At 43.6% G+C, this 21,490-nt stretch overlaps 1 protein-coding gene across 1 annotated transcript in view; it reads left to right on the plus strand.

Moving 5' to 3' along the window:
* LOC139384097 (ral GTPase-activating protein subunit alpha-1-like) overlaps positions 1 to 21,490 on the plus strand; it is a 127,775-nt gene extending 106,285 nt beyond the window's left edge. The window contains exons 41-43 of the mRNA XM_071128743.1: positions 12,503 to 12,627; positions 17,574 to 17,682; positions 18,233 to 21,490. Of these exons, the coding sequence (XP_070984844.1) occupies positions 12,503 to 12,627; positions 17,574 to 17,682; positions 18,233 to 18,326 (328 nt within the window). The 3' untranslated portion in view covers positions 18,327 to 21,490. The remainder of the gene's footprint in view (positions 1 to 12,502; positions 12,628 to 17,573; positions 17,683 to 18,232) is intronic.

Genomic DNA, 21,490 nt, shown 5'->3' on the forward strand with positions numbered 1-21,490 from the left:
TATTTTCCTAATGCCGTATTTAGGCCTATTTATACAGCTGATAACAGTTAGTGTATACAGTTGAAGTCAGAAGTTTACATACACTTAGGTTAGTGTCATTAACTCGTTTTTCAACCACTCCACAAATTTCTTGTTAACAAACTATAGTTTTGGCAAATTGGTTAGGACATCTACTTGGTGCATGACACAAGTCATTTTTCCAACAATTGTTGACAGACAGATTATTTCACTTATAATTCACTATCACAATTCCAGTGGGTCAGAAGTTTACATACACTAAGTTGACTGTGCCTTTAAACAGCTTGGAAAATTCCAGAAAATGATAGAAGCTTTAGAAGCTTCTGATAGGCTAATTGACATCAGTTGAGTCATTTGGAGGTGTATCTGTGGATGTATTTCAAGGCTGACCTTCAAGCTCAGTGCCTCTGCTTGACTTCATGGGGAAATCAACCAAGACCTCAGAAAAAAAACTGTAGACCTCCACAAGTCTGGTTCATCCTTGGGAGCAATTTCCAAATGCCCGAAGGTATCACGTTCATCTGTACAAAATAGTATGTAAGTATAAACACCATGGGACCACACAGCCGTCATACTGCTCAGGAAGGAGACACGTTCTGTCTCCTAGATATGAACGTACTTTGGTGCGAAAAGTGCAAATCAATCCCAGAACAACAGCAAAGGACCTTGTGAAGATGCTGGAGGAAATTGGTACAAAGGTATCTATATCCACAGTAAAACGATTCCTATACCGACATAACCTGAAAGGCCGAGAAGCCACTGCTCCAAAGCCGTCATCAAAAAGCCAGACTACAGTTTGCAACTGCACATGGGGACAAAGATTGCACTTTTTGGAGAAGTGTCCTCTGGTCTGATGAAACAAAAAATAGAACTGTTTGACCATAAACATCGTTATGTTTGGAGGAAAAAGGGGGAGGCATGCAAGCCGAAGAACATTCCAACCACAAAATAGATGACATCATGAGGAACGAAAATTATGTGGATATATTGAAGCAACATCTCAAGACATCAGTCAGGAAGATAAAACATTGGTTGCAAATGGGTCTTCCAAATGGACAATGACCCCAAGCATACTTCCAAAGTTGTGGCAAAATGTCTTAAGGAAAACAAAGTCAAGGTATTGGAGTGGCCATCACAAAGCCCTGACTAGAGAACATTTGTGGGCAGAACTGAAAAAGCGTGTGCGAGAGAGCCAAGCTACAAACCAGACTTAGTTACACCAGCTCTGTCAGGAGGAATGGGCCAAAATTCACCCAACTTATTGTGGGAAGCTTGTGGAAGGCTACCTGAAACGTTTGACCCAAGTTAAACTATTTAAAGGCAATGCTACCAAATACTAATTGAGTTTATGTAAACTTCTCTCTACTATTATTTTGAGGCGGGGGGGGGGTTTGCTGCAGGTCAGCTACAGGCTCTGAGATGAGCTGTGTGTATGTGTTTGTATACCTTCGACTATTGGATGTTCTTATATGCACTTTAGTATTGCCAGTGTAACAGTATAGTTTCCGTCCCTCTCCTCGCCCCTACCTGGGCTCGAACCAGGAACACATTGGCAACAGCCACCCTCGAAGCATCGTTACCCATCGCTCCACAAAATCCGCGGCCCTTGCAGAGCAAGGGGAACAACTACTTCAAGGTCTCAGAGCGAGTGACGTTTGAAACGCTATTAGCGCGCACCCCGCTAACTAGCTATCCATTTCACATCGGTTACACCAGCCTAATCTCGGGAGTTAATAGGTTTGAAGTCATAAACAGCTCAATGCTTGAAGCACAGCGAAGAGCTGCTGGCAAGACGCACGAAAGTGCTGTTTGAATGAATGCTTACGAGCCTGCTGCTGTCTACCACCGCTCAGTCAGACTGCTCTATCAAATATCAAATCATATACTTAATTATAACATAATAACACACAGAAATACGAGCCTTTGGTCATTAATATGGTCGAATCCGGAAACGATAATTTAGAAAAAAAATAAAAAGCTGTTACATTGTACAACCTTCAATGTTATGTTATAATTACGTAAAATTCTGAAAAATTTGTTCGCAACGAGCCAGGCGGCCCAAACTGTTGCATATACCCTGACTCTGCGTGCAATGAACGCAAGAGAAGTGACACAATTTCACCTGGTTAATATTGCCTGCTAACCTGGATTTCTTTTAGCTAAATATGCAGGTTTAAAAATATATACTTCTGTATATTGATTTTAAGAAAGGCATTGGTGTTTATGGTTAGGTACAGTCGTGCAATGATTGTGCTTTTTTCGCAAATGTGCTTTTGTTAAAACATCCCCCGTTTGGCGAAGTTGGCTGTCTTTGTTAGGAAGAAATAGTCTTCACACAGTTCGCAACGAACCAGGCGGCCCAAACTGCTGCATATACCCTGACTCTCTTGCAAGAGAAGTGACACAATATACCTAGTTAAAAGAAATTCATGTTAGCAGGCCATATTAACTAAATATGCAGGTTTAAAAATATATACTTGTGTATTGATTTTAAGAAAGGCATTGATGTTTATGGTTAGGTACACGTTGGAGCAACGACAGTCCTTTTTCGCGAATGCACACTGCATCGATTATATGCAACACAGGACACGCTAGATAAACTAGTAATATCATCAACCATGTGTAGTTAACTAGTGATTATGATTGATTGATTGATTATTTTTTATAAGCTAAGTTTAATGCTAGCTAGCAACTTACTTTGGCTTCTTACTGCATTCGCGTAACAGGCAGGCAGTGCAATGAGAGGCAGGTGGTTAGACCGTTGGACTAGTTAACTGTAAGGTTGCAAGGTTGAATCCCCCGAGCTGACAAGGTAAAAATCTGTCGTTCTGCCCCTGAACAAGGCAGTTAACCCACCGTTCCTAGGCCGTCATTGAAAATAAGAATGTGTTCTTAACTGACTTGCCTAGTTAAATAAAGGTGTGAAAAAAAGAAAAATACCAATTTCCGATTGTTATGAAAACTTGAAATCGGCCCTAATTAATCGGCCATTCCGATTAATCGGTCGACCTCTACTGTGGAAGTATGGTTAACATTAATGTATTCTCTGAATACATGTATTGGCTAAATAAACAGATTATTTATAACAGATTCTCCTACATACAGAGCACAGTTCGGAGAAAAACAATTGAGGAAAACAAAGTCAAGGTATTGGAGTGGCCATCACAAAGCCCTGACTAGAGAACATTTGTGGGCAGAACTGAAAAAGCGTGTGCGAGAGAGCCAAGCTACAAACCAGACTTAGTTACACCAGCTCTGTCAGGAGGAATGGGCCAAAATTCACCCAACTTATTGTGGGAAGCTTGTGGAAGGCTACCTGAAACGTTTGACCCAAGTTAAACTATTTAAAGGCAATGCTACCAAATACTAATTGAGTTTATGTAAACTTCTCTCTACTATTATTTTGAGGCGGGGGGGGGGGTTTGCTGCAGGTCAGCTACAGGCTCTGAGATGAGCTGTGTGTATGTGTTTGTATACCTTCGACTATTGGATGTTCTTATATGCACTTTAGTATTGCCAGTGTAACAGTATAGTTTCCGTCCCTCTCCTCGCCCCTACCTGGGCTCGAACCAGGAACACATTGGCAACAGCCACCCTCGAAGCATCGTTACCCATCGCTCCACAAAATCCGCGGCCCTTGCAGAGCAAGGGGAACAACTACTTCAAGGTCTCAGAGCGAGTGACGTTTGAAACGCTATTAGCGCGCACCCCGCTAACTAGCTATCCATTTCACATCGGTTACACCAGCCTAATCTCGGGAGTTAATAGGTTTGAAGTCATAAACAGCTCAATGCTTGAAGCACAGCGAAGAGCTGCTGGCAAGACGCACGAAAGTGCTGTTTGAATGAATGCTTACGAGCCTGCTGCTGTCTACCACCGCTCAGTCAGACTGCTCTATCAAATATCAAATCATATACTTAATTATAACATAATAACACACAGAAATACGAGCCTTTGGTCATTAATATGGTCGAATCCGGAAACGATAATTTAGAAAAAAAATAAAAAGCTGTTACATTGTACAACCTTCAATGTTATGTTATAATTACGTAAAATTCTGAAAAATTTGTTCGCAACGAGCCAGGCGGCCCAAACTGTTGCATATACCCTGACTCTGCGTGCAATGAACGCAAGAGAAGTGACACAATTTCACCTGGTTAATATTGCCTGCTAACCTGGATTTCTTTTAGCTAAATATGCAGGTTTAAAAATATATACTTCTGTATATTGATTTTAAGAAAGGCATTGGTGTTTATGGTTAGGTACAGTCGTGCAATGATTGTGCTTTTTTCGCAAATGTGCTTTTGTTAAAACATCCCCCGTTTGGCGAAGTTGGCTGTCTTTGTTAGGAAGAAATAGTCTTCACACAGTTCGCAACGAACCAGGCGGCCCAAACTGCTGCATATACCCTGACTCTCTTGCAAGAGAAGTGACACAATATACCTAGTTAAAAGAAATTCATGTTAGCAGGCCATATTAACTAAATATGCAGGTTTAAAAATATATACTTGTGTATTGATTTTAAGAAAGGCATTGATGTTTATGGTTAGGTACACGTTGGAGCAACGACAGTCCTTTTTCGCGAATGCACACTGCATCGATTATATGCAACACAGGACACGCTAGATAAACTAGTAATATCATCAACCATGTGTAGTTAACTAGTGATTATGATTGATTGATTGATTATTTTTTATAAGCTAAGTTTAATGCTAGCTAGCAACTTACTTTGGCTTCTTACTGCATTCGCGTAACAGGCAGGCAGTGCAATGAGAGGCAGGTGGTTAGACCGTTGGACTAGTTAACTGTAAGGTTGCAAGGTTGAATCCCCCGAGCTGACAAGGTAAAAATCTGTCGTTCTGCCCCTGAACAAGGCAGTTAACCCACCGTTCCTAGGCCGTCATTGAAAATAAGAATGTGTTCTTAACTGACTTGCCTAGTTAAATAAAGGTGTGAAAAAAAGAAAAATACCAATTTCCGATTGTTATGAAAACTTGAAATCGGCCCTAATTAATCGGCCATTCCGATTAATCGGTCGACCTCTACTGTGGAAGTATGGTTAACATTAATGTATTCTCTGAATACATGTATTGGCTAAATAAACAGATTATTTATAACAGATTCTCCTACATACAGAGCACAGTTCGGAGAAAAACAATTGAGGAAAACAAAGTCAAGGTATTGGAGTGGCCATCACAAAGCCCTGACTAGAGAACATTTGTGGGCAGAACTGAAAAAGCGTGTGCGAGAGAGCCAAGCTACAAACCAGACTTAGTTACACCAGCTCTGTCAGGAGGAATGGGCCAAAATTCACCCAACTTATTGTGGGAAGCTTGTGGAAGGCTACCTGAAACGTTTGACCCAAGTTAAACTATTTAAAGGCAATGCTACCAAATCCTAATTGAGTTTATGTAAACTTCCCTCTACTATTATTTTGCGGCGGGGGGGGGGTTTGCTGCAGGTCAGCTACAGGCTCTGAGATGAGCTGTGTGTATGTGTTTGTATACCTTCGACTATTGGATGTTCTTATATGCACTTTAGTATTGCCAGTGTAACAGTATAGTTTCCGTCCCTCTCCTCGCCCCTACCTGGGCTCGAACCAGGAACACATTGGCAACAGCCACCCTCGAAGCATCGTTACCCATCGCTCCACAAAATCCGCGGCCCTTGCAGAGCAAGGGGAACAACTACTTCAAGGTCTCAGAGCGAGTGACGTTTGAAACGCTATTAGCGCGCACCCCGCTAACTAGCTATCCATTTCACATCGGTTACACCAGCCTAATCTCGGGAGTTAATAGGTTTGAAGTCATAAACAGCTCAATGCTTGAAGCACAGCGAAGAGCTGCTGGCAAGACGCACGAAAGTGCTGTTTGAATGAATGCTTACGAGCCTGCTGCTGTCTACCACCGCTCAGTCAGACTGCTCTATCAAATATCAAATCATATACTTAATTATAACATAATAACACACAGAAATACGAGCCTTTGGTCATTAATATGGTCGAATCCGGAAACGATAATTTAGAAAAAAAATAAAAAGCTGTTACATTGTACAACCTTCAATGTTATGTTATAATTACGTAAAATTCTGAAAAATTTGTTCGCAACGAGCCAGGCGGCCCAAACTGTTGCATATACCCTGACTCTGCGTGCAATGAACGCAAGAGAAGTGACACAATTTCACCTGGTTAATATTGCCTGCTAACCTGGATTTCTTTTAGCTAAATATGCAGGTTTAAAAATATATACTTCTGTATATTGATTTTAAGAAAGGCATTGGTGTTTATGGTTAGGTACAGTCGTGCAATGATTGTGCTTTTTTCGCAAATGTGCTTTTGTTAAAACATCCCCCGTTTGGCGAAGTTGGCTGTCTTTGTTAGGAAGAAATAGTCTTCACACAGTTCGCAACGAACCAGGCGGCCCAAACTGCTGCATATACCCTGACTCTCTTGCAAGAGAAGTGACACAATATACCTAGTTAAAAGAAATTCATGTTAGCAGGCCATATTAACTAAATATGCAGGTTTAAAAATATATACTTGTGTATTGATTTTAAGAAAGGCATTGATGTTTATGGTTAGGTACACGTTGGAGCAACGACAGTCCTTTTTCGCGAATGCACACTGCATCGATTATATGCAACACAGGACACGCTAGATAAACTAGTAATATCATCAACCATGTGTAGTTAACTAGTGATTATGATTGATTGATTGATTATTTTTTATAAGCTAAGTTTAATGCTAGCTAGCAACTTACTTTGGCTTCTTACTGCATTCGCGTAACAGGCAGGCAGTGCAATGAGAGGCAGGTGGTTAGACCGTTGGACTAGTTAACTGTAAGGTTGCAAGGTTGAATCCCCCGAGCTGACAAGGTAAAAATCTGTCGTTCTGCCCCTGAACAAGGCAGTTAACCCACCGTTCCTAGGCCGTCATTGAAAATAAGAATGTGTTCTTAACTGACTTGCCTAGTTAAATAAAGGTGTGAAAAAAAGAAAAATACCAATTTCCGATTGTTATGAAAACTTGAAATCGGCCCTAATTAATCGGCCATTCCGATTAATCGGTCGACCTCTACTGTGGAAGTATGGTTAACATTAATGTATTCTCTGAATACATGTATTGGCTAAATAAACAGATTATTTATAACAGATTCTCCTACATACAGAGCACAGTTCGGAGAAAAACAATTGACATACATGTATGCATGTAAACTTCCCTCCTCTAATTCATGAATCATTATTCCCATGTATGTGTTTCCTCCTGCCCGTGAGAACGTTAGCAATCGCTCCGCTTCGCCTTTAAACATGAAGTAAATGTTGAATTTGTGTCAGCAGGCAGTGTGAGCAGTGAGCACCATCTCCCCATCCCCTGGGGAGGGGGGAGGGCAGAATGATCGAGAGATAAATCAGGGCTTCAAGTCCTGGAGCTATATTTCATAGGCAGCCCTCCAATTCGGTTTGGTAGGAGATTAATAGGAGTGGATCTGACTCCAGAGGGCCCCAGATCTGTGACTGTGTGGCCCCAGGCGGAGGAGCATTAGCTGGGCTATTTCTCCTCCCATCTGGGGGCTGGCGATGGAGGGAGCGAGGGGGACATTGGCTGTAATGACAAGGAGGGCTATGGCAGTCAGCCACAGCTCCCTCCGTCCTCCTAACAGTAATAAAATCACTGTTAGACCCTCTATATCGCAGCCATCAGATGGGGGAATAAACCGATTACCCTGCACTTCAGGGCACACATAGATTTCTGTAATCATAGTCTGTAAAACTCGTCAAATTCAATTATTTATGTGATGTTTTTTCTCCCCCTCTCTCTCTCTCTGCTCTGTTCTCTCTCCCATTGCCCTGTGGTGCAGAATAAAGCAGGTAGCTGTACGAACACTGCCAGTTAGAATCACTGATATTGGGTCCGTTTCTGCTGCCCCATATTTTCATCAAAATTCAATTTGATCATTCTTGGGCTGTGAGATGAGCAATGTGGAGCCCTGGGATTCTTGTAGTCGCTGGTCCGTTGACTGATGCTAGTCATGTGTCTGATCTGGGGTTATTTAGGAGAAATGTGTCAAAACCCCTGACCTTCACCTAAAGGCCCACTCTGTGATATGTACAGCTGTTTATGATCGTTTTAAATGAACCATATACGCATTGATTCTTGAAGAATATCAGTTATACCTGCATCGGATGCTGCAGTGGATGGACATAATTGTCAGGAGATGTTGAATGTAATGTGTATTCTCCCGTTCTAACTGGGTTGATGATCGTGTCCATATTAACTCTGTTTGGTAGTGGGGCCTGACTGGCAGATTGTGTCTGTTTGGTAGTGGGGCCTGACTGGCAGATTGTGTCTCTGTTTGGTAGTGGGGCCTGACTGGCAGATTGTGTCTCTGTTTGGTAGTGGGGCCTGACTGGCAGATTGTGTCTCTGTTTGGTAGTGGGTGGGGCCTGACTGGCAGATTGGCTCTCTGTTAGGTAGTGGGAGATTGACAGATTGGCTCTCTGTTTGGTAGTGGGGCCTGACTGGCAGATTGTGTCTCTGTTTGGTAGTGGGTGGGGCCTGACTGACAGATTGGCTCTCTGTTAGGTAGTGGGGCCTGACTGGCAGATTGGCTCTCTGTTAGGTAGTGGGAGATTGGCAGATTGGCTCTCTGTTTGGTAGTGGGGCCTGACTGGCAGATTGTGTCTCTGTTTGGTAGTGGGGCCTGACTGGCAGATTGGCTCTCTGTTAGGTAGTGGGGCCTGACTGGCAGATTGTGTCTCTGTTTGGTAGTGGGGCCTGACTGGCAGATTGGCTCTCTGTTTGGTAGTGGGGCCTGACTGGGATAGTGGGGCCTGATTGCAGAGCTGTGTTGAAGCAGTGTAGAGGGACAGTTACTGAGACTGGGAAACATGTCCCCACTTTTTCTCTCTGTAGTGATGCTCTGCTCTCGTCTCACATTAGAACAGTAGGCTCTTCCGTCCGGGCTCTCCACATTCTTACTGTGTTTTCTTTTTGAAGATGCCAGCAATGCAACACCCCAAGGTGGACTGTTAGGTTCCAATAATAGAAATTGATGTGAGGGGGGGGGGGGGGGGGGTGACATCCTGTAGGTGTCAGTTTGATCCCCTAGCTAGGTGTACACCTTTCCCCTCTCATTTGCAGTTGTAATTACCAGGGGGCCATACTGTTTTCAATTGTGGCGCATTTAAAGAAGGAAATGCTATTTGACTCACTGGGCACAAAAGCCTGATATGTGCTCTCTGTAGAGTACATTCATATTGTCTGCTTTGTCTCACAGGTCACTTCTCCCTCCTTTCCTGTCATCCTTGTCCTCATCCATGTCATTGTGTGTGAGCTCTGAACTGTACAGGTTGATGTTGGGCCTGTGTTCTCTGTGAGCTCTGAAGTGTACAGATTGATGTTGGGCCTGTGTTCTCTGTGAGCTCTGAAGTGTACAGGTTGATGTTGGGCCTGTGTTCTCTGTGAGCTCTGAAGTGTACAAATTGATGTTGGGCCTGTGTTCTCTGTGAGCTCTGAAGTGTACAGGTTTATGTTGGGCCTGTGTTCTCTCTGTGAGCTCTGAAGTGTACAGGTTGATGTTGGGCCTGTGTTCTCTGTGAGCTCTGAAGTGTACAGGTTGATGTTGGGCCTGTGTTCTCTGTGAGCTCTGAAGTGTACAGGTTTATGTTGGGCCTGTGTTCTCTCTGTGAGCTCTGAAGTGCACAGGTCGATGTTGGGCTTGTATTCTCTCTGAGCTCTGACTGAAGTGCACAGGTCGATGTTGGGCCTGTGTTCCCTCTGTGAGCTCTGAAGTGCACAGGTCAATGTTGGGCCTGTGTTCTCTCTGTGAGCTCTGCTCAGTGGCGAGACGCTCTTGGTCCTGAATCTCCTCCAAATAGAGGAGAGCCATGTCTTGTTTAGAGCAACACAGCGCTCTCTCCCTCCTCCTCTGGGGAGGCCTGGCAGCTCTCTCCTTCTCCTGGCACACTCACTCCTTCAGCACAGGGAAGGATAGAGGTTGGGCACAGGGAAAAGAAAGGAGAAAAGGCATACATTTGGAGGCTATCAGCAGCAGTATGTTCTGTGTGCTGAATTAACACGACGCCAGGGAACTGTTCCTGTAGCCCACCATGGTCCCCTTCACACGGACACACACTATCCAACACACACACACTATCCAACACACACACACACACAGACAGACACCATCCAACACACACACACACACACACACACAGACAGACACCATCCAACACACACACACACACCATCCAACACACACACACACATTGAGACACACAGCCTCCATCACACACGCAAACACACACCCTCCACCACCCATAATGTGCTAACAAGCTCGCTTCTGGTGTCTCTTCACTAGCAATTTGTCCTCTTTCCTCCGAGAGCCGGGAGTTGAGCACAGTGACAATGAAAAGCTTGGTGGGGGGGGCAGGAGCATTTTCTCTTTTTTCCTTTCATCCACAGGGAAAATTAGTTTCTGGTAATACACAAAAGACCCCTCTCCTTCCCCCTCACTCCTCTCTCCTCTCCTCTCTCCTCTCCACTGCTCCTATCCCCACTCGAGAGGCTGTAAGGCTGGAGAGAAAAACCTAAAGACACTTTTCTTCTTTAACAAGCTGTTAAAAGAAATACACATCAAAAATTCAATTCCTGTATATTAGCAGACGGAGCTGAGGCCAGGGCCTATTTGATGGTTTTAAAAAAAAAACATTTTTTTCTTCACCTCGTTTTTTTTTACAGACGCACAAAAGAGCATCTCAAGTCAACAGTGCGAAGGGATTAGTTGTCGTGCTGACAGGGTGGCATTAGCAGCGCATTGGGCAGGGACAGGGGGAGAACAAGATGGAAGAGAAAGGATAAAGAGGCTGAAATGATGATTACCATTAAATAACACAGCAGTGGAGCTGCTCCTCCTCACTTCTCCTCTCTGCTCCTCTCCAAGCTGATGTCAGGCACAGCTGCCCTGGTCTGACCAGACATGTGTTTGTTTACCTACCTCGAGGCCGCCAGACACAGCACCTCACACAGTGACTTACATGGTTGCCGTGAATAAGGCTGAAAGACAATACTGATACTGTACACCTATCGGTCCATAAGAAACACTGCCAGGCTCTGTTATTGGGTTGGAACCTCACACAGTAACATGGGTGTAGTGAAAGGCTGAGATACTGATATCAAGACTCAATAGACGTATGTTCTTGTGAGATGTTTGAATTAAATGGAGCAGGTAAACAGTAGAATCCCTGTTGGCTTGATGAGGCACTCATTGACTCTAACTCCATCTCCAACATCCATTAAGAGAGGTGATTGGTTTTTGATGATGTTTTCCTCCCAGTGTTAGTGCCCTGGTGTCAGTGTGACATGTTGTCTCTCTGTGTCAGAGGCGTGTGGGGCGTCTTTTTTGTCTGCAAGTGGCATGAAATGGGAGAGGTTTTAAGGAGTCTGATCTGATGCCTGCTGACAGACGTGCATTAACTTGATCATTATTACTGTGACACACACACTCACACATATATACACACACACACAGTTACTGTCTCACACAACACACACACTCCCTGCTTCTCACAGCCATCGCCCTGTCTGAGCAGTATTTCTGGTTGCTCTAACAGCGAGCAGGAAGTGGGGTGCTGGGAAACAGGAAAAGGCAGGCGGCAGATCCACTGGAGTGCTGTTCTCCCCCTGCTGTGCAGCCTCTTACACTTCCTTGTGTGTGAGAGAGTCTGTTTGGCAATTGTTCCTCGTGTCAGCTCACGCCAAGCAGCTCCTCACCCCTAGATACACAGCGCACAGGGCTGCTCCCAAAATATCCTCTCCCCTTCCTCACCCCAGCAGGAGAGGAGTTCCTCACCCTTTCTCTCTCTCCATTGCTTTCTCTCGCTTTCTCCTATACTCTCTGTCTACTTCTCTGTTCCTCTCTCTCTCCGCTTCTCTCTCCTCTCTGCCTGCCGTATTCATGTAGAAAACCCATATGCAACATCCCAACTCTAATCCAATCCAATCCATTAACAGAATACCATCATTTTTACTTAACTGGGTAATAGAGACAGTAAAAAGGCCACTGTTGCCAAATGTCATGATATTCAAAAGCCAATGATAGGTTCCTAATACACTTTTGATATTATGGGTTGGACGGAGATGGTTGTGTCTTTCGTCTCTTTTTACCTAGGAGCGCCTAATGGCAGTGGATAGTTGTCATTATGGCCAGAGAGTCTGATTAGGGAGACTTATTTGGTTGACAGAGAAAAGAGAGAGGCGGGGGGGGGGGGGGTGATAGATGAGAGGCTGAGATTTGATCTAGACTGTAGAGTAGGTAGGTGGGTACAGTGCTGCACCAGGTAATGCCGTCCCAAAGGGCGTTGTTTTTTCCTCCCAGTCTCTCATTTCTATTTGGTTTTTGTTATCTCCCTTTGAGAGAGGTCTTGTAATCCTTATGTGTTCTGTGTCTCATGCTGAATGACCTTTGACCCTTGACCTTTGGCCCAGCTACGAGGAGAGAGCGCGTTACCTGGAGACCATCGTACAGCACCACCTGGAGCCAACCACCTTCGAGGACTATGCAGCAAGAGTCTTCTGCCCCGCTCCCTACCTCCACCTCCCGTCAGACCCAGGTAAGATCACTGTATACTCAGTCTGTCTGAGTATACTTGCCTTAATGACCTTAACCACACTACTTGCCTTAATGACCTTAACCACACTACTTGCCTTAATGACCTTAACCACACTACTTGCCATAATGACCTTAACCACACTACTTGCCATAATGACCTTAACCATGCTACTTGCCATAATGACCTTAACCACACTACTTGCCATAATGACCATAACCACGCTACTTGCCATAATAACCTTAACCACACTACTTGCCATAATGACCATAACCACACTACTTGCCATAATGACCTTAACCACACTACTTGCCATAATGACCTTAACCACACTACTTGCCATAATGACCTTAACCACACTACTTGCCATAATGACCTTAACCACGCTACTTGCCATAATGACCTTAACCACACTACTTGCCATAATGACCTTAACCACACTACTTGCCATAATGACCTTAACCACGCTACTTGCCATAATGACCTTAACCACGCTACTTGCCATAATGACCTTAACCACACTACTTGCCATAAACCACACTAGTTGTGTCTTCTATACACCTCCACAGTCTTTTTAAAATATTATAAAATACACACTGAATAGTGTTTCCCCTAGATAGAACAGTTAGCCACGTGTATCCCCCTCTCTCTCCTGGGGTGATAAGTGCTCTGCCAGGCCCAGGGCATTTTTGGTCTTCCCATGTTCTCATATCACATTGATTCTCTCTCCAGCCTCATTGTCTGGTACTGGGTATATTGTTTTAAGTGTATTTATTTTATTCTCTTACTGTAATTTACTGCTTTATGAGCACACATCATCTTCCATCTGTGACTAACATTAGAAATATGAGAACAGAGCGAGAACAGCTCTGTGTCACAGTATAGTATTCTTCTTGACTAGTTGACTAGTCTTCTGGCTGGGTGACCCTTTCATTTTCTACATGCGTGTACTGTAGCATGTAGCCACTTAGCAGTAAAAAGGTCTGGTCACACCTACTCATTCCAGAGTTTTTCTTTATTTTTACTATGTTCTACATTGTATAGTAATAGTGAAGACATCAAAACTATGAAATAACACATATGGAATCATGTAGTAACCAAAAAGGTGTTAAACAAATCAAAATATATTTTAAGTTCATTTGAGGTATTTCTTTCCTTCTTAATGAGTTTGAGCCAATCCGTTGTGTTGTGACAAGGTAGGGTTGGTATACAGAAGATAGGCCTATTTAGTAAAAGACCAAGTCCATATTATGGCAAGAACAGCTCAAATAAGCAAAGAGAAATAACAGTCCATCATTACTTTAAGACATGAAGGTCAGTCAATCTGGACATTTTCAAAAAATGTGAAAGTTTCTTCAAGTGCAGTTGCAAAAACCATCAAGCACCTTTATGAAAGTGGCTCTCATGAGGACCGCCACAGGAAAGGAAGACCCAGAGTTACCTCTGCTGCAGGAGGATAAGTTCATTAGAGTTACCAGCCTCAGAAATTGCAGCTGAAATAAATGCTTCACAGAGTTCAAGTAACAGACACATCTCAACATCAACTGTTCAGGGGAGACTGCTGGAATCAGGCCTTCATGGTCGAATTGCTGCAAAGAAACCACTACTAAAGGACACCAATGCGAAGAAGATTTGAGATTTTTGGTTCCAACTGCCATGTCTTTGTGAGACACAAAGTAGATGAACAGATGATCTCTGCATGCGTAGTTCCCACCGTGAAGCATGGAGGAGGAGGTGTGATGGTGTGGGGGTGCTTTACTGGTGACACTGTATGTGATTTATTTAGAATTCAAGGCACACTTAACCAGCATGGCTACCACAGCATTCTGCAGCGATACGCCATCCCATCTGGTTGGCGCTTAGTGTGGCTATCATTTGTTTTTCAACTGGACAATGACCCAACACACCTCCAGGCTGTGTAAGGGCTTTTTGACAAAGAAGGAGAGTGATGGAGTGCTGCATCAGATGACCTGGCCTCCAAAATGTATGTAGTTCTGTCCTTGTGCTGTTCTTGTCTATTGGTGTTCTGTATTATGACATGTTTTCTGTTTTGTGTGGACCCCAGGAAAAGTAGCTGCTGCTTTTGCAACCTGCTAATGGGGATCCTAATCAAATACCAGAAATACCAAATACCACAATCACCCGACCTTAACCCAATTGAGATGTTTTGGGATGAGTTGGACCGCAGAGTGAAGGAAAAGCAGGAACAAGTGCCCAGTATACGTGGGAACTCCTTCAAGACTGTTGGAAAAGCATTCCTCATGAAGTTGGTTGAGAGTGTCAAAAGTGTGCAAAGCTGTCAAGGCAAAGGTTGGCTACTTTGAAGAATCTAAAATATATTTTGATTTGTTTAACATAACTTTTTTGTTACTACATGATCCCATATGTGTTATTTCATAGTTTATTCTACAATGTAGAAAACAGTAAAAGTAAAGAAAAACCCTTGAATGAATAGGTGTCTTCAAACTTCTGACTGATACTCTATATGTCTACAAATATTTGGAATCTGTACATTTCTTACACTGTACCCAATGATTTTTGAAAACTTACTTGATATGTTGATGTCCTCTTTGTGGTTTTACAGATGTGTTTAATACATTTTATGTACACACTTTATTTGAATACTTATGAAATGCGCATTGTTATATTTGGCAACACGTGTTTTATTTTCCCTCGACTCCAACCCCATTCGATGCATTGAGCGGATGTGGGTGGAGCAATGTCTACATAAAAGTGCAAATTAAAAATACTCACCAATGCTCTGACGAGGCCGATATGTAAAGCGTAATAAGTGTGTGCGGGTTTCTTATTTTTTCTCGTGTTATTCAACTGTTAACATGCACCTGCAACAAAGATTGCTCAGATGTGCGAATTTTGAATTTTGAATCTGTCCATCAGACTTTGCTTTTTGACAGTTTGAATTTGCGACCCGTTCATTTATAAAAAGATGCATGTCTGTGCATGTTCTTTTCTCCACATAATGAGAAAAATAAACATGTTTTTTGACTGAAAAATACCTGATATTATTATGGTAATGTTGTAATGTAATTATAGTAGCACTGACCTGTGCTTTCCTGAACTTTAGTTCTCCTAGTACAGAATGAAATGATGAGTGTTTTTCAGCTCCAAAACTTGATGAATTATTGCCCGTGTTGATAACACCAGTCCACCACGGACTCTCTGCTCCTCCAAACCGCAAATGATCATATTTCTGTTATGCTTCTTTTTTGTTGTTATTTTCATTTTTATTTCTCTTTCTTTTTTTGGTTTGCCATTTAAATTTTCATTTTGTTTTTTGTTTTATTTTCCTTTGTCTTATGTTTCCCCCTGTAGATCATAATCTATCACTTGTGTATATCTAAAGGTAAGACTCCAGGAAACCCCACAGCTAACAAACTGACGCTGCCTCTGCTGCCACTTCGTTCTGTTTGACTTGTAACAATGTTATGACCACTCTACTTCTCACGATACCTCTCTGTGTGTCTCTGTATGTCTCTCTCTCCACTGACCAAATCTGCTTCTCTCACTTTTTCCCTGTTTCTTGTATCTGCTCCATCATGTTGTCAGTTGGACGTCTATCTAACATAAACGTGAACGTCAGTCCTTGCACGCTTCCACCATAGCAGGCCAGACAGGCCCAAGCCTTTTCACTAACACTCTAAATGATTTGGTTTGTTCTAACCAGAATCTTCCTCTGTGTGTTCCTGAGCACTAACTTATTGTAACACGGGTTCTTTGCCGCCTTGGTGTGTTCAGTACATCTGGATTGTTCAGTAGATTTTCTTTGTCTGTTAAGTCTTTTATGAGTCCAGTCAGAGCACAGTACAGTTGCACTCTGTATTCATGGGTGGCATAGGCACACACAAGGTACGTAACTATAGATGATAACTATGGCCCTGAAGATCATTATTTAATGTAAGTGTAAATGTCGGTAAGTAAGTGTAATCATTGCATTAATGTGTGTGTGTGTGTGTGTGTGTGTGTGTGTGACCTGACTGTATTGAGTGTGTTTAGATGGTGCTTCTGTCTGTTCTGTGCGCACCTTCTATTGATTCCCTCTTAGCCTTGTCACTGCTCACACCTCTTGTCTCTTCTCTCCTTTTCTCTCTCCTGTTGTCTTTGTCTTCTTTTTGCTTTTTTCCAATTGTTTCCTTGCTCGCTCTACCCCGCTGTACCGCTCCTTCCCTGCCTAATCCTTCATTTCTTCCTCCTCTCCTGTCTCATTTTCCTTCTTCTGCGCTACTGACCTCCTTTATCCTGTTGTATCCTCTTCTTCTTCCTCTCCTCCCCTCCCCTCCCATTTCCTCTACTCCCCTCCATTACCCTCCCCTCTCCCCTCTTCTTCTTCCTCTCCTCTCCCCTCCCATTTCCTCTACTCCCCTCCATTACCCTCCCCTCTCCTCCCCTCCCATTTCCTCTACTCCCCTCCATTACCCTCCCCTCTCCCCTCTTCTTCTTCCTCTCCTCTCCTCCCCTCCCATTTCCTCTACGCCCCTCCATTACCCTCCCCTCTCCCCTCTTCTTCTTCCTCTCCTCTCCTCCCATTTCCTATACGCCCCTCCATTACCCTCCCCTCTCCCCTCTTCTTCTTCCTCTCCTCCCCTCTCATTTCCTCTACGCCCCTCCATTACCCTCCCCTCTCCCCTCTTCTTCTTCCTCTCCTGCCCTCCCCTCCCATTTCCTCTACGCCCCTCCATTACCCTCCCCTCTCCCCTCTTCTTCTTCCTCTCCTGCCCTCCCCTCCCATTTCCTCTACGCCCCTCCATTACCCTCCCCTCTCCCCTCTTCTTCTTCCTCTCCTCCCCTCCCATTTCCTCTACTCCCCTCTTTTTCTTCTCTCCTCCTCCCCTCTTCTCCCCTTTCCTCTCTTCCCCTCCCCTCCCCTCTTCCTCTCCTCCCCTTTCTCTCACCTGTGGCTTTGTGGCTTGTCTTCACTTTTCCAACCAAAGAGAGCTTGATATTTCAGCTCCTTCCCAAAACTCCACTAGAAAACTTTGGGCTCAGCAAAGTAAAGGGCAAAGACTTGAAACGGAAGGTCTTTCACGCTAGCTGTGAATGGTATGCTAAAACATTAACACGGCAAAGTACCTTTTTTTCTCTCTGTTCCTTCTTACCCTGTTTCCTCCTCCTTTCGTTTCCTGTTTATTATTCTCTGACTTTCTAGATTTCAGTTGTGTTTTATAGTACCACCACCATCATACCTATGGGGATTAGTTGTTTAGATTTATTTCATGAACATTGATGCCTCGATAAGTTTCAGCTAAAGAAAGCTACCCGTAACTATACTCAAATGTGTCAACATTTATTATAATACAATCAACAAATTACTTTCAGAAAGATGCAACACCTTTACCACTGCATTACAAATCAAAGTGCATGTACTGATCCTCCCCTTCCATAAAGACTAATTGGAGCTGGGGATTAACCTCAGGAAGGCAGGCTGTAGACTAGAGGAGTAGGACCCTGTAGTCTATCTGTCTGTAGAGGGGACGGGGGGGGGGGGGGGGCAGCAGCAGCAGCTAGCCCTACCTTCTACATTACTGTTTACCATTGACTGTCACAGTAGTGGGTTACAGGCAGGTCTAACACCTGTGCTCTCCTTCCACAGGCTCATGCCTCGAGAGTCAGCAGGGAGAAAGTCCAGCAGCAGCGCTTCTAGACGGGGCCGACCAGTTAGCCTTGCCAATGTCCCCTCGTACTAGCAAGAGCCGTATGTCCATGAAGCTCCGACGCTCCTCCGGCTCGGCTAACAAGACCTGATCGGACTTTCCCTCCGCTGACCCTCCTCCACGCCACACCCAGCGAGAGTTCACAGCCTTCAGATGAAGAGACTGACTCTCTCTCTCTGTACCGTACAGCTAGGACTGCACTACACTGCAACTACCAGCCTTTACCTGCTAACAGCGATGCATGGCATGTTATGTACTCCAACTACATGGACATGGACACACCTGCCCTGCATGGTCAGACTCCACATCTCCCCTACTGTACAACCCTTCCAAGATGCAGGATTAGGCCCTTGAACAGAGCCAGGCCCTTGGGGGCCAGCCCAGGGTCCCCAGGACTGAGCTTGTGCTAGCAAAGCTCCAACAGAATTAACATGTCTTTTGGGCAAGGTTTTCTAACTATGCTCACCACCACAAACTTTGCACTCCAGAGAAATGTGGAAAGAGAGCAAAATATAATATATTTAGATATAGATATATTTAAGAAGCAGCATTGGTCCCGTTGTGTACAGAAAGCGTAAAGGCAACATGACAGATGTGTATTTTCAATGTGATTAGGATTGTTGATGGTTGAAATCACTTGATATTTGACTGAGATGAGGAGCTAGAGTGTTATCTCTGCTGTGGTTGTAGCTGTTGTTGTCCCTGAGCAGAGTGATCAATATCTAGTATACCATTCCCCTGGCTCTCTGGGCCTCTGACCCACTAGGAAAGTGATTGTAAGAACTTGAATTTGTAAGAAAGTACAAAGAAACACAAAGTAAGAAACATCTTATTTTTCATATTTGGTCACTGTGTCCACCATGAGACATTTATATATTTGTACTATACTCTGTATATACAGAAGAGTTGCCACTTTCTTTATGCTTGGACTGAAGCAATGTTGGCTAGTGTTTGATGATAAGGAGATAAACGTTTTGAGGTTGAAATAAGTTTGTCTATAGAGTTGTAAAGAAGGAAATTGTTTGGTTAAAGTGAAACATTTCTTGTTACATTTTTTTTTGATTTTCACACTAAACTGTGGAACTGATTTGATTTTCTGAATATAATATTCACTACTGTTTGCCTTTTTAGGGGTCACATAACATTTTTATTATGATTGTAAATTTGGATTTCACCTGATAAAGAATGTTGCAGATTAGGTTGTTTTGTTCATATACAATGTGTTGTATTGAACCACCCCTTTTTTTCCACTCATGATGAATATATGATATGTAAGGGATGAACGCAAACGTTCTGTACGTTACCTTGGAAATAATGGACCGCAGGTAAATAATGGATCCAAGGGAATGTACAGAACGTCAGCGTTTATCCCACTCATACCACAGTTGCCAAAGAAAACAATACTAAAGCACACATTTACCTGTAGAAATAAAATGGTTTTGTTTTATATTTTTACAAGTTAATTTATACTTCCTCGTCTTGTGGTTGCCAGAGACGCGACCCAGTCGTTCGTTCGATTAGTACTATATCTCGTTACTTTAGTTCGATCACTATGCAGGCTGGCAACGTTCTTCTCTCGTCATGTAGCATAGCTAGTTTATCCCGTGATTGCACATGTGGGACTATTTGACAGGCTAAGGTTTAGCTATATATTTAATGGCTTAAAAATACATATTTCATCAATATATAGGCAGTGTGCAGATATGTTTCCTTTGAAGTTATTGGATTGTTTCCAACACAAGAAAATAATTCAGATGTGCAAGTGCTTTTTTTCTTCTTCCATTTTTCAATATAATAATGGCATCAAAAAACGAATCAATATGAAACGTTTTTTTAAAGAAACACCAAGACAGCCTAAATTTAAAAAATGTAGATTCAAATAATGCAATAAGTTGTTTTGATGTCAGGGGTTAACCAGCTTGTTAGGTTCTTCGGAGCTAGTTGTCTTGCCAGCTACTTGTTAAAATTTAATTGGATGCTGCCATTAATGGTGAAATGGGACATCTTCAAGCCGCGGGGTAAGTTGAATGACTCACTCGCTTGGTACCATTTCCATCTGTTTGTATTGTTGTTGTTACTGCTGCTTGTGGTGGGGCTTTGTGGGCTCTCTTCCTCAGATGAGAGGAGGTGATTCCAGCGCTTCCTCTCTGTCACAGAAGGCGCCCAGTAGCTCCTCAAACTGCTCTCTCACCTGTGCCTGGTTACATTTATAACTTGTATGTACACCAGACCGGCATTTGATAGCAGCTCCACGGCTGTGCTCCGGAGGCTGCGGGTCGTGTAGTGCATTGACAACCCGGCCTATTCGCTGAGACACGGTAACAGGTTGCCGAGGTAGTGTACCACCATCGGCTCTTAGAGTAGCCTACCAAATGTCCTTCTTTGTTCAACTTGTGGGGACCGCAGTGGGTGGCGGTAAAGGGATGTAGCGTCTTGGGGACACTTGGAGAAGTATGTTTTCAAACTTGCCAGTGGGCGGTTTGGGTTGCCGGGCAAAGTAAATATTAACCCTTTGTGGTTCTCATTCGGCTCGTTCGCCTCTTGGTGGTTTTTCGTCTCTGCATTGTGGAAGAGACGGAGGTGGCCGAATCCACTCCATCCTCGTCTGTCTTGACCTGGAAAGAGGAAGGTCTCAGTGTCGATTTCCCTCTGGCCCCACGCTTAGCGAAATACAGCTGGATAACCAGCCTTCCTCACTAGACCCGTAGCTGTGTCGGGGGAAACCGCAGGGGACTCTAGTAGCAGCTGGAGGTCAGCAGTAGATATGGGAAGGGGGAGTGCTGACGACTTTCCCCGGTCTCCTATATCTCTTCACAAGGGACTTGAAGACGTCCTTGCATGTTTTGAAGCTGTCATTGGTCATGATGCTGTGCCGCATTACACGATTTATCCCGGCTACACAAAATTAGGTACCGAATACTCCTGTCCATTTGTTGCGCGGAGGATATTGTTTAGCTCTTCTGGCGGGTAGCTGTCAAATGTCCTTATTCTCCTTGAGCCAATCCCTTTCTGTTTTAACTACGCATTCTATTGTTTTTCTCATTAATTGTTTTTCTTCATGTCGCTCCACTTAAATTTTGGTGAGCGTCACGTCCATAACTGTCTGCTCTCTGTGCGTTTTCTTTTTATATTGATAAAGGGACTTTATTTCCACCATTCAGGCTTAGGATAACTCTTCGACTTTATAAAAAATAAAA

Source organism: Oncorhynchus clarkii, chromosome 25 (genome assembly GCF_045791955.1).
Source record: "Oncorhynchus clarkii lewisi isolate Uvic-CL-2024 chromosome 25, UVic_Ocla_1.0, whole genome shotgun sequence".
Classification (NCBI taxonomy): Eukaryota; Metazoa; Chordata; class Actinopteri; order Salmoniformes; family Salmonidae; genus Oncorhynchus; species Oncorhynchus clarkii.